This window comes from Styela clava, chromosome 8 (genome assembly GCF_964204865.1).
Source record: "Styela clava chromosome 8, kaStyClav1.hap1.2, whole genome shotgun sequence".
In the NCBI taxonomy this organism is placed as follows: Eukaryota; Metazoa; Chordata; class Ascidiacea; order Stolidobranchia; family Styelidae; genus Styela; species Styela clava.
This window is the reverse complement of record NC_135257.1, coordinates 13003719-13017480: the sequence shown is the minus strand read 5'-3', so window position 1 is coordinate 13017480 and position 13762 is coordinate 13003719. Positions and strand designations below refer to the sequence as shown.

Sequence of the window (13762 nt, the reverse complement as noted above, 5' to 3'; positions counted from 1 at the left end):
AAGTTTTGTCAAATTAGCTGCCCAATGCGCAAAGCCGACCAATACATTCTAATCTAGTGGTCGTAATTTAGAATTGTAAGTTCGCATCGACAGGCCGATTGCAGTAAAAGTGGAAACAGGAAAAGGCACAGACATTCATGTACCTAATTTATTTCGTCGGTTTCTCTTACAAAAACATAGAAATTTAGAAAAAAAAAAACTATAATGAATGTTTGAAACGCAGTATTCCAAGCGTTCATACGCGCTCGACTACCGAATGCGGTAGGTACTAAAGGAGTAAATGTCGTTTATCATCATTAAAATAAAACAGGAAAAAAACTACCGTACTAGTCGTACAAGTTATCCAATGGGTGTATATATATGACTAGATGAGTGGCCCTAATTAGGAATGATAAATTGGCATTGCTCATTGCTGTCGTGTACACTTTAAATAACAAGAAAATGGATTTTATTAACGCAAAAACATTTGATGACTCGCGCTTCCTCTAACTCTAGTATAGCAATCTATGGGGAAAACTAGCTAATACACTTGAATCTGGTAGCAATTTGATATGGGGAACTTTGTAGGGAATTTTGTAAGCAATTCCGACAATGGTGAAAGTTGGGGTTGCTCCTCATAAAGAATATACATAATGATATTATTCATTTGGCCATACAGCATGGTCTGTTTCAGATAATTTACTTTTTGTTTGTGTGTCTCTGTAAGAGAAATATGGGTACTCCTGCTAACCTGGTACACACCATAAGTTCAGGTTGTGCGCCATCTTGGTGCGCATACTTCAGGAGGTCCGAAATATGTAACCTATATGTATGTCTATTCGTATTTCCCAGAGCGCGCTGCAATTTACCCATCTTAAAAAGGGCCAAGAGACTAGCATATTGTATTGGTCGACTGTGCGCCTATGACAGCTTGGACAATTTGCCTAAAATTAATTATTTCGTAGTATTTTTAGAGGCGGTAATACCCATTTCCATTTTTTCAATTCGAACGTGCCTACTTTTAGTCCGTCTCAACTACTTTGAAAACTCATTTACTGGAACTTATAACATCCGCGAACTATTGCTGAGAGGTTAACTAACAAAGATTAATTGTGTTGGAATACACGACGTATTTTGTCGAATAAACGAGGCAGGCGTAACCAATCAACGCGAGACCACGAAGAGTGCTCGAGAGAAAGTGAGCTAATGTGATTACTGGACAAATACGCTTTGCTATAATCCGTCAGCACGTTCGACGGCGGTTTGCGATGCCTTGTCGGTGGTGACGAAAGTGCATCTCTCCAGCCTTACTTCGTTTGTTACTTCACAATATGTGAATTTAGCGCTTAGATTTAAGTGACTATTCCGGGAAGAATGAGAAATAGATTGATGTGTTAGTGAAAAATTCGTCACCACGGAGATACATGACGAATGTAGAATAAACATATCAAATATATGTATGATGCTTTGTTTTCTTACTGTAGGTGCTGATATTTTAAATGGACAATTAGCGTTTATGGTTTACGAACACCATATTCACGAACGTGTCCAAGTTTATTTGCACTTGAAATGCATTTGCATCGAGTACATGTTAAAACAAGATGTGTGATGGATTTTAGCGACTTTTTAAGCCAGATTCAACTTTCCATATAGAACGGTCTCAAGTTGTATTTTTTGCGAAAGCATTTAATCAGTACACATTTAACTTGAGATAGTTCATTTGGGAACAGCTCATATCCACTATTTACAAGCTGGGTGAGTGAAGTGTAATGCCGGTCTGTTCAAAAGCATTAAAATCTTTCTATCTAATCACATTTTATTATTCGTGATAATGGTTTTTATCCCGAGATCCCATTTTTGAAATTTGTTCAATAAAACGGCTTAAACTGTGTATGGTACATTTTATGAATACCATATTCGGCAGTGAGGTGTTTGCCGCGCCCAATAACATATTTGTGGACTTTATTGCAATGTGGAAACAATAAATGAAGATAGTAAATAAGATAGATAGCAATATAAATGGCTTTACATTATCAGTAGCCCGTTCAGCCATTTTCAGCCTGGTCGGGCAAACAGGAATACAAACAAGAAATTTTTACTAGCATATGTATTTATTGACTTATTGGCGACGACCAATATTTGGGGGAAAACTGCTTCTTTGGTGATACCACTCACCTGCTGAAACGAAAGCATTCAAATAAAGATACCTAATATGTATTCACGCAATAGACAACAGAGGTGAAAATTTTCCTGAATTCAAAACTGACCAAATCAACATGGTCAAAAATATTTGACCTAGCACCTATAATCGGTGCTATTCAATTAATATAGAAATTATTAAGGTTTTTGCGTTTAGGAAAATAAATTTGAGCTTGAAATCAGTTTTTAAGACACCGAGGATTTTGTGCGGAGTTAACCAGCCGTTTGTTATTCACCCATCCCCTCTCTTTCGTATATCCATGTGCGATATTCAGTGCTTCCGATATTGTCAGACTTATAATTGATGATGAAAACGACGAAGTTCAACCAACCTTTCTTGAAATAGTCCAATTGTGACTCAGCTGTATTTTCTTACGTGTTTTTTTTCAGGTCGATCCGAGAGCTTACGGGCGAGTCGGTAAACAACTGTTTAGGACATTCCAATTAAACCACAATAATAACAGTACTTAGTCAAATACAATTAGCATAATATGTGATTGGACCCGCAAGCTTGTTCAGCTAAACGCCCACTGGAAGGACTAACACAACTCAGTTCATTCAACAAACTGCACAAACCTAAATCATCAGTTGTACCAGGATTTGCGTCAGAACATTCTGATGACTGCTATTTAATGCCCCAGAAATCAAAACATTGTAGACGAGACGAAACGTCTGCCTGGAAGCTATAAATAACTTCGACTGCCGAACAACCGTTTTGCCGACCACGAGAGCGTAAAACTCTCGCCAAAGTGTTTGCTTATTGCCGTCGGAAATAAGGTGACTAACATCTGGTTTCAACTTTTCACCTCGTCATTTCATTCTCATGAGGATACTTGCCAATCGACGAAAGTTAATCACTCCAGCATTGAATCAAAATACCTGCTCAGATAGGAGGACATATCGGATTTTCGAATAATAATTGTCAGAATGGCATGGATTTCACTACTTCTGTATTTTATCAGCTACTTAATTACACAAAGTACATGTGTTGACAGCCCACAAGGTAAGTGCAATAAATTATATAATACATTTCACTCACACGTAGTACGAAGCAATGCAAATTACGTATAATATCAGATCTGATGAATATAATTTCCAAAATATTAATTCTAAGTAGGATTCACTATAGCTTTGTAATATTTCTCGTGGTAGAAAGAAAATACCAGTTCAGGATTTGATAGTTAATCATTTAATTTGTATGCATGGTACGGGCATTACGGACATGGACAAAGAGAAATGGACCTGCAGTTACACCCTGCGACGCCTAATGTTCGAGAAATCTCATGACATTCGAATCTGCTAACCTAAACTGTCTAAAATCCCTCTCCGACTGTTATCGAGAAACAAATTTTATTTTATGTATATATAATTGTTTCTTTCCTAAAGAGTTGGTACCTTTTGAATAATGATAATGTTATCCAGAAATACTCACCGCTTCTAGTTTTTCTTGGCCATGCGATTTTAATACAACTGTTTGACTAATTCCATTGTCTAGTACTCTAGTATATAATTCAGTGTCGGGTGGAAATCCGAATATTCGGAAGAGCTTCAGAACAATCACATGTTACAATCCTTATTGACATCGAAGGAAAATCTCTTTAATTGGGGGCTAAAATGTGCACGAAATTGGCCATTTTTCTAGAAATTTTTGTTTGCTTGAGTCATTTTATATGACGTACAACACACGCCCTCAGCCAGCGTCTTTCCCTAGGTACATATGTTTATTGTGTGATAAACTTCACTGGTATTTTAATAAAATATGGCTATTGTGATATCTTGTCATTTCAATAGGGAAACAATGCTATAAAACGTAAAATCCTAAAAGTTTCTGACATTTTCGATTAATGACATTTGGGATTTATTAGTGATTTATGAGATATTTCGTATCAGACAACCGTATCTATTTTTAAAGTTTTAAAACATTTTATCGTTATTCTGTATCTTTCTTGTGCATCATAATGGCTTTTAGTTTAGTGCTCTGACGAATTCACCCTCTTACTTTGTGAATTTGAGGCTACGATAATATTCAATTGTAAATATATATATCAACGATAACTTGGCTTGTTCTGCTATTTCTCTAATAGAAACGTGTGTACAACTTTTAAGTGGACCAGACACCGTAATTGAAATGATCGGTGCAAATTATACCTGGAATACAAGTACGAGAGAACAATTATATTCTCATATCCAGTTAAAACAGCGCAGTCTCTTATCTCAGTTAAAAATTTTAGGTTAAAAAGAGACAAAAAATAATTTAATTTCATTGTCTATGCGTTACTAGAAAATATATAACCTACATACTTAGGTCTGAATTTGAATTGAATTGCAGGCACTCAATTAAAAGCAAAGTGGTGTGATATGATTGGTTACCCAAAACGGGATATTTCATGAAAAGTGCTCAGTTATACTAATAACAATGTTGCTCATATTTGATAACACACCGAAATTGTTCTCGACAATTAAACATCATTTTCAAGTATGTAATTTCTGTGGTTGACTGGCGCTGTTATTGGAATAAAGGTTCATACCGAGGTATACTATAATAGTTGCGTTTCCTTATGTAGCAGGAATTATATGATAGCCAACCGCCACCATATCAATGTTAAATCGTGTTTGTGATTCGTTTGGATATTCTGTAATAGCGAGTATAATACCTAAAATTGAACAATGGAAGATTATGCCAAATGATACTTCCCTTGCGAATAAAATAAATACGATTTGGAAAATCCACTTTAGCGTTTTATGTTTCGTCCAGTGATTACAAGGCCCTATCGGTTTTAGTCGATTTCATGGGAAAATATCATATTCTGTTTATACTAGTTCCGGCTTCATTAGCCACAACAATTCATGGTATTCAAATATGTCTGACTTGTACACAGTATTACTTTGGGCTTGTTGGATCCTTTTTTATATTATATGAATGCCTTTAGTTTGCATCTATTAGTTGTTTCTTCTATTAGTTTTTTTTTCTGAAGGTGTGACATTCTTTACAACATGTGTCAGTCTTCATTATAGTAAATGTTATTTAGTTATTTTCTAAGTAATCTACCGGTTTAAAAATTTTTGCAGTATAAATTCGTTAACTCTTCTTCAATTCGATAAAATGAAATATCTAATTAATATGGTGCCCTTTCTGTACGAAGTTGTCGAATTTATCTTTAGATTGGATCTAATTTTCTACAATTAAATATTTTTGTTCGCCAAAAACTTTTCATATAACATTGCTGCAGATGTACAGCAATTAAATTCAATCGTCAACATTTGTCAGACGCCGATTTTACTAACTTAGTATTGAAGTATTTTTAGGTCTGTGGAATATTATCAACTCCACATATGATTTTTAAGCATTTAGCTGTGCGATGGGATCCCCACAAATAGAATTGACTTTAAAATTTAGGAAAATTTTAACCCTTTAAGTGAACTGTAGAATGCGTGATCGAGTTGTTACAATCTTTTGAAATACGCATGGGATTAACGACTATTGTGCAACTAGCCTACATGATTTTATTACTTAATACGATTTGCATACCTTCGTCAATATATTATCCGGTACAACGAGCTTGCATACCAGAGGACATGACATTTGACCCCGTTTGGCAATCAATATTAAATGATACTTCTAACCCGGTTCTCTAGTTTTGTCCGATAAGTAATGACAGTTTAAACAGAACTCGATTTAATACTCTTTGTGTAAACAGGAAATGTTACCAATGTCCTACAACGCATCAATAAACTAATCATTAATGCCGTTGCTTCTCCGAAAATTTGCTGACAGTCATAACCTTGCAATTGAACTTTGTAAGAAAATAGTTTCGTCAGTTCTTTTTATCGCAATTTCTAAACGTATTGCCAATAGAGCAATACTTTCGTAAGCTTTGTTGATCGCCCAATTAAAACTATTTACAACTTGTAAACATTATGTGATGGATTATTCTGTAATGCGACGTAGGACATAATTTACGAAGAATTATATTCAATTCCGAAAAGTTGATGGTTTCGTAGGCCATACCACCAGTACAGTTCTGGTACAGCTCGCTTTTTCACTGATGACATCAATGAATTTTTAAAAGCTTCTATTTAATCGTGTGCAGCAACTTTTTGAAGTAAGCTACGTAAAAATTTGATTACATCTTTTAGAATCTTGTAATATCAACGACCCATTTCTTTCAAATTCATTGGTGTATGATTTTTATTTTAGTCCGGTCTAAACGAAACTTTTCGTCAAGAATGGTTGTAACACGAAGAAATTTCTTTGTTGTATTATGAAAAAGAGCTCTTTTATTACTCTATATAGGTACACTCGCGCACCATTTCTGTCAGTGATACCGTGAAAATATATTTCGGTTTCCGATAATCATCCTATTTTACCGATGTTATACATTTCCGAAGCATGTCATTATTGTTATGAAACACAAGTAAACCAGAATAATATTGACTACATACGTATCCCATTGCCGTCAAAACTATAATATCACATTCTCTGGCACTCATTCAAATCTATTCTGGGAAGGGTCATTAAATCACCCATCATACTTAGCATGCATTATTAGATTTGCAACACGATAACTGCTCACTTGTAGCGTGCAAATTTTTCAAAAGCGTATTTGAAAGGGAGGATTTCTGATGATGACTCTTCCTTTGCCAAGCTTTTTTTGATTCTGTGGCTTTATAAGCGCCAAATAAAACGACCATTTATTTGTCCGGAATTTCACCAATATGGAACTTTAGGCCCGATACCCATTTTTTGTCCTCTTTTCCAATCCAGGGCGATAATTTTCAAAATTCATTATAGTTTTTAGTTTTTATTGGTAATATTTTTAACAAGAACTTGAAAATGCTCATATGATAAAAAGAACGAAATAAAATAAGATATTGACATTGTAGTTAGAATCAGGCCAGGATTTCCAAGGATCATTTATCGGAACTCACTGTATTTATTCATGCGCCAGTGGTATAAGGTGCATGTTTATTTATGGCGTAGTACATGTTATTCTCATATTTATGCGCCGTTTCTTCGCGTGAACATTCATAAAAATAATATATATATATATAAATCAGATCAAGATTTATGTATTATACTGAGTGGATATTTTTGCTGTAATTATTATCTCTATATACGACACGAAAACACGTATTTTTGTGGTAATATATCTTTTCTCCCAACCCACTGCGCATATAAAACCACTTCTACAACTCCTACCCATATTTCTTCAAATATTATAGTTTAGTTTGGCAGTTGTTACAAAATACAGACTGATTCATTCTGTGTTATACCATTTTCCCCCTCATATATGTCATTTGGAAACGCCTGTAAAAAGAAGTACTCCTTTTTAAGATAATCAATTGGCCAATATTAAACCTTGGCGTCCAAACGCCTCTACCAGTTCAAGATAGAACGACCATCTTTCTATTTAATATCAAACATCCTTTAATTTTATACTTTGGTTTCAATGATTAAGCACAATCATACACAAGTAAATATAACACCAAGATTTACGGGAGTCAATCTGACGTTGGCAATATTGCTTTCCGCAATATTCAGCAAATATATATTGCTTACGAATGATAACTTCAATTTGATAGCTAGAGCGACCCCACTGGGAGCAATGTGGGAATTCGAAGTATTCATTTTTAATATTACTATTTGACTGTGCCAGACAGTAGAGCACTCATGGGGACTTAATATCTTTGTCAATGGCGAGAATTTGATAAATCAATCTACTTGAATTAATTTGAATCATGGTAGGCCCAAGCATGTCCCATATACTCTCAATGAGAAGCTCGCTTCCTTTGTCGACACCTCCGTCGCGCTTGTGGATTCGGTTTCCCTTGTCACGGGTGAAATATTTACTCACAACCCCTGCCGTATTGTTTCGCGACTTGATCCCGTCCTGTGGTACGTTAAACTTGGCCTTTTAGCGTGGATCACCTTTTACGCTATTTTTGGTAATGTTTTTTCTCAATTATCATAATATGAGAAGCTAACCATTAGGGCTGAAGACTTTCAAGAAAGTACCAATTTTAGAAATTGGAGCGTTTGTTTATTGTTCGTTTTCGGCAAATTGACACTCTCACCTTTTGCATAATAGTCATAATTCAATGCCGTAACGTGATTATATTATCAGACTGCATAAATATAATGTTGCACACCTGCGTTGATGTATTTGTATAACCTGCGTCATCGATGGAACAAAACCATATGTGGGGTGTGTGGTGGGTGTGACATGAAATTGTTGAAAGCAATGCACATGGTTTTTGTCCAAATATGAATGTTGCGATATACTTAAGTGAAATCACAAGCTAACGGCAGTACTTTTTGGGTTGTGTAAAGTTGTGCAAAGTTCCTTTGTTAAAAAGAGTCTACAGTGTTTAGAAAAAAGTTAACTAATATTGCAGTACTTAATAGATATAATGCAATAAACTTCTACGATTTCCACTTACAATTTTCGATTTATTTTTTTAAGGTCACATCGAACATTTTCCCTCGTTTGACGGGATATTCAACGATGTCAAAGAGGCTTCTGACTTTGATGTCGTGCATCCTTTGCGTTTGGATGCGAGTGGACGATTTCTCACACATGACGTTCACTACGTCAGCAAAAGACGTGGTACAAAAAAAACTCATTTACGTAAACGACGTCATATACATGAACGTTCACCACAGTCTACTGCAAGATTATTGTACAGCATTCCTCGTGGAGATCACATATTAACATTAAATCTAACGGAAAATCTTTTACTCATTCCGGAGGAATTTGTCACTGAAAGAATAAAAACAATAAACAAAACAAATGGAGATCTATTTTCGTCATCAATCAGTAAAACTAATCGCTGGCCCTGTCACTTTCGAGGACACGTGGAAGGACAGAAAAACTCAAGAGTGGCACTTTCTACTTGCAACGGCCTGGTGAGTACTTATATATACAAGTCTAGATCTGACATGGACAAACTACGGCCCGCGGGCCAAATACGACCCGTTGGATAATTCAATCTGGCCCGCCTGCTGCTGCCACAACCAAACTAAAACCATATTTTGATGTTTTAGCTAAAAAATAACTCAAGGAAATTGTTAAAATTACGATTAAATTTAGTTTCGGAACGAGGCATATTGTTTTTCACTCTTGCTTTTGTAACTATGTAAATATCAATCATATAGTGTAACTTTTTACGTCACACTTACATGGCCCGCCAGTCTGGATGGGCAAACATTTTGGCCCCTGCTCCAAAAACCTTGCCCACCCCTGCTTTAGACATATTATTATATTTTCGTAAAATTAGTTCATATTCAAGTGTGATTTAGTGGGTAGTTCATCGTTGATCAGAAGATATACCTGGTATCGACAATTGTTCACAATTACTGGTATAAACCGGGTTGAATTGACAGTGTGACATCAAGCACCAAGTGTAAATATCTCAAGTGTTATAAAATAAGGGGCGAATATTATTTCCGCATATTAAGTGCTCAAGCATCCGGCCAGATAGACCACCAGCGGTTGACAATCAATTTATTGAAATCTTCAATATTGAATTTCACCCGAAGAATAAATAATTCATACCTTTGACAAATGGCATTGACAAGGCATGACAGCTTTTGAAAGAATCATTTTTGAACGTTTAACTAGTTACTCGAGAATAATATAATTTTGATGATTAACTGTTACAATGATTTGTTGATTTGAAGTTTATTATCGTTTGCTCATAATCTGCATCGCTAATATAGGCTCGGTTGAGACCTGGTTTTATTAGTTTCGTTTATCAGCGTCGATAAAACGGTTAACGAGTGATTTGTTTACCCAAGTTCATTTCTAACTTCCTGTCTCTATGCCACCGTCCAATAAACTATTCTATTATATTTATGACTAATATGCACACCGGTATTGGAAATTTTGATTCCTATTGCTGAGGCTGTTGTGAAGTTCATCTTGATAAAGCCAGTATCGTTTCCAGAAATATATCAGTTGAGTCATAATGTAATTGCCTGGAATCTGCATCAATTTTCATTGCTATGTGTATAAAATCCTTGAATTTAACCCGGAATCAGACTTTTGTATGTTCTTTTAACTTGTGGCTTTGTCAAGTGGAAAGCAAATAAAAAAGACGCTATTTTACGCTCGTTTTGCCCTTGGGGGTAATCCCTTCGATATAATGCCTATTAATGGCTTTTAAACTGTAGTGCTATAGTCCGATCATCTTTAACGAATGCCGGTAACTGGTTAACTATTACAATATCTGACACAGACTGGTAACCGTGTTATCGGTTGTGGTTTGCCAGGTGATTAAACCGTCTTATCGACTTTGCCCTATCCCAGGATGCATATTGCAATCCTACCCTACCCCTAATATGTCATTGATTAATCAACTTTGACACTATGGGGCTGTTCCACAAAATGATGCCTTTGTATTAGTTGGAATGTGGGGGGTGTATAAATATATATACATACATATATATGCTAATATTCATATTGAGCCCTACCAGATTATGAGCAATTTTTGATCTAAAAGTCAAGATATTTCAGTTTTGACCAGCCTCAATATCTTATTGTTCGTTTTCTTCACTGTCAGCTGAAAACTTAATTAATACAAATCGCTAAAATTGAGCTAAATTTTTTTTTTACGAAGTTGGTTGTATGTTATCTGAGATTCCAATGGCCTACTTAAGCATACCTTCAATCTCATTGAAAATGAAACTACTCTGTCAGTACACATACCACGCACCATTATTTGAAACTGTATTTTATTATGATTGAATAAGCTACCGAACCACAGGTATGTGAGTGAGCACAATGGTACAAGCCTGTAGCTTATTGAAAGAGTTTACGAGTTTTTGTAAGTATAATCCATACACTCTGGATAGAATATGATTTTTGAGTCAAATGAAGCTTACTTTCCTGGTAATTAATTCTTGAACTGAATGGTTTTCCGATTTTCTTTGATTGTGCTAATGCGTAATATATCGCGACTCAGAATTCAAATCACACACTTGGAATGATTTCGACCGCGCATTCCGGAACAAATGGACTGATATCCACTATCTACAAGCTCGCACCATCCCTTAAAATCGAAGCTCATGGTTATATACAGGGTCCTATTCCGAGGGAGACATCCAAATAGCGTGATTGGTTACCATATATTCATTTTCTTGAACAACCTTCAGTTTTATCCGGCTATTTCATGGTGTATGTGATCGATGTGTTTTAGATAAAATATTGGCCTAATTATCGTATCAATTACGATGAACCATGATTTAAAATTTGCGCGAATATATCATTTAACTAAGGGTTGCCTAAAAATGATTCGGTATTATAATCATTTTTTAACACTCATGGGTTAGAATTATGGTTTGTTTAATTTTTGTTTTTGAACTGGCTGAAAATCTCACCAACATTACAAGAATATACAGTCCTTATTTAACATTAGTTTGTTAAAAAGAGCCGAGTGGTCTTAGGCTAAGGTCGTTTATCATTCTACGATTCACTGTCACAACAAAACTGATTCCTAAATTCAAGTTCATTTGAATCGACCGGAAACTCACAAATACCCGTTCACAGATTGTGCTAGGACCAAAAGTAAAGCATTCGCAGACTCGGGTTAATATTTGCGTTCGTTCAACAAGGTATTTTATATACTACGCGCGTGTTCGAACCTAAAAGGATAAAGGCGGTGAGACGACATTGTTTGAACAAGAATACGATGTTTGAGTTTTAAGGTGAGACATGAATTCCATTTGGATCTTCTATCACACGTTAAATTTCAATTTTAATCGAAATTTGCTGGCAGATATTTTGAAAAATTTCCAATAAATTGACATGATAAGAATATTATTGAAATCAACTTGGTCGTCGTCGGAAATGAATTTGTAAACTGCATTGTTCTCGTTTTGTACGTTTGAATAACGAACATAAGAGCATTAATAAACGTCCTAGTATTAAATTTAATGAATTTATCCGAACTTCCCAGTATTTTCATACACTTGTGTATTTATGGGTTTGATACCGTTTGTCCATGGCAGCAATAAAAAGTACCACGGAGTCTATATGAACGACTGAAATTGTTTCCAGCATTGGTGTTTTCTCATATACAATTTCACTCCAAACAAGTTTCTAAACGCACATCCAACTAATCACCTTGAGTTAAAATTTAATATGGATAACTAAACAGCCTTTTTCTGTCTGCCATAATTTCTAATTACATATAATTACTGTAATTTGAATTGTGTGAAGTATTAATACTTGATATACATACACAGTGACACATACATTTGAAAAGATTGATATAGATTTTGCAGAAGACATAACATATTGGATACAATCGTGATAAACTGTCTCACAACCTTGATATTTTCCATTATTGGTATTACAAGATTTATCGATATTTAACTTTGGACTTGGTGTTTATTTATGTATATATATAACTGAAATTTGATTGGATGCAGTATAAATTGTGGGGTCAAGCCTGACATGGGCAAACGACGGCCCGCGGGCCAAATCCGGCCCGATTGGTAACTCAATCTGATGTTGCCACAACCAAACTAAAACCAAAGTTTGATGTTTTAGCTGAAATATAGCTCAAGGAATTTGTTGAGATTGCGTTTGCCCAACCCCGCCGTTAAACATTTGACTGCATGACATGAAAAGTTTGTTTAGCGGATGTTAGGCTAACAAATTCTGTTTACAATATGTGTTTTATGACATTGCAGTTAGTAAGACGCTGTATTAACTGTAATACTAAATAATCTGTTTGCGATATGCCGATCAAAAAAAATTGAAATAACGACATATATGATATACGTATTGTATATTTATGTAACTGGCCAATGCCAGTTGATTTTACTGTTTTATTCATTTCATTCCGACAAATTTTATCACAATCTATTTAAATTAGATGTTTACTAAATAGGCGTAATCGGTATATAAAGAGCACGTGGGATATTTTGCTCACTGTAAAGAAAACCGTTACATCAATGATATATGCCCGTAAATGTTGCAGCTTTTCCTAATTTATTTACTAATGTTCACATATTACATTATTTTACCTTTTATCTTAGTATTGAAATTAGTGCGTTTTCATCCACATTATTCCTGAAATTTTACCATCTGGTATGGTTTCTTATAATATGTCGACATCGTTTATTACGGCTAATTCGTTGAAGTTACGACTATCAATCAGTTCATATCTTTCGAAACGCTATGACCGAGAAACTTGGGATTCGGGCTTTGCATTTACTATATATTCCCACTGCGAGTCTTTTGCGAGCAAAATTTGTGTGAATTAAAATTAAAATATTGCATATTATGTATATATAGATGGTTTACCATCGGTAGTTTGCAAATTGCAATATTAGCCATCAATGACGTAAGACTCAATCTGCAGGTATTTTTTCGTGATAAAGCACTTCGTTGTGATGTTATCGAGATTTAAGATTCACAATCAGAAGTTATAAAAGAGCTAACGCGAATTTTGTTCTGGTGGTTAAATTAAATAATTTCCACTGATATCTACAAATTAAACTTGTTCACTCGTGTCCAGAAAAATCACAGATTGTGTTTAAACTAGTTTTAGTTGGATTAGAATATTGTATTCGTGC

General features: G+C 35.1%; 1 protein-coding gene across 2 annotated transcripts in view; it reads left to right on the top strand.

The window, feature by feature from the left end:
- The first annotated feature begins 1491 nt into the window (after positions 1–1491).
- The window catches only part of LOC120346362 (A disintegrin and metalloproteinase with thrombospondin motifs 7-like), a 50854-nt gene continuing 38583 nt past the window's right edge, over positions 1492–13762 (top strand). For both annotated transcript variants that reach the window (XM_039416076.2, XM_039416075.2), the window contains exons 1-3: positions 1492–1734; positions 2569–3181; positions 8643–9085. In XM_039416076.2, coding sequence (XP_039272010.2) covers positions 3106–3181; positions 8643–9085 — 519 coding nt within the window. In that variant the 5' untranslated portion in view covers positions 1492–1734; positions 2569–3105. The remainder of the gene's footprint in view (positions 1735–2568; positions 3182–8642; positions 9086–13762) is intronic.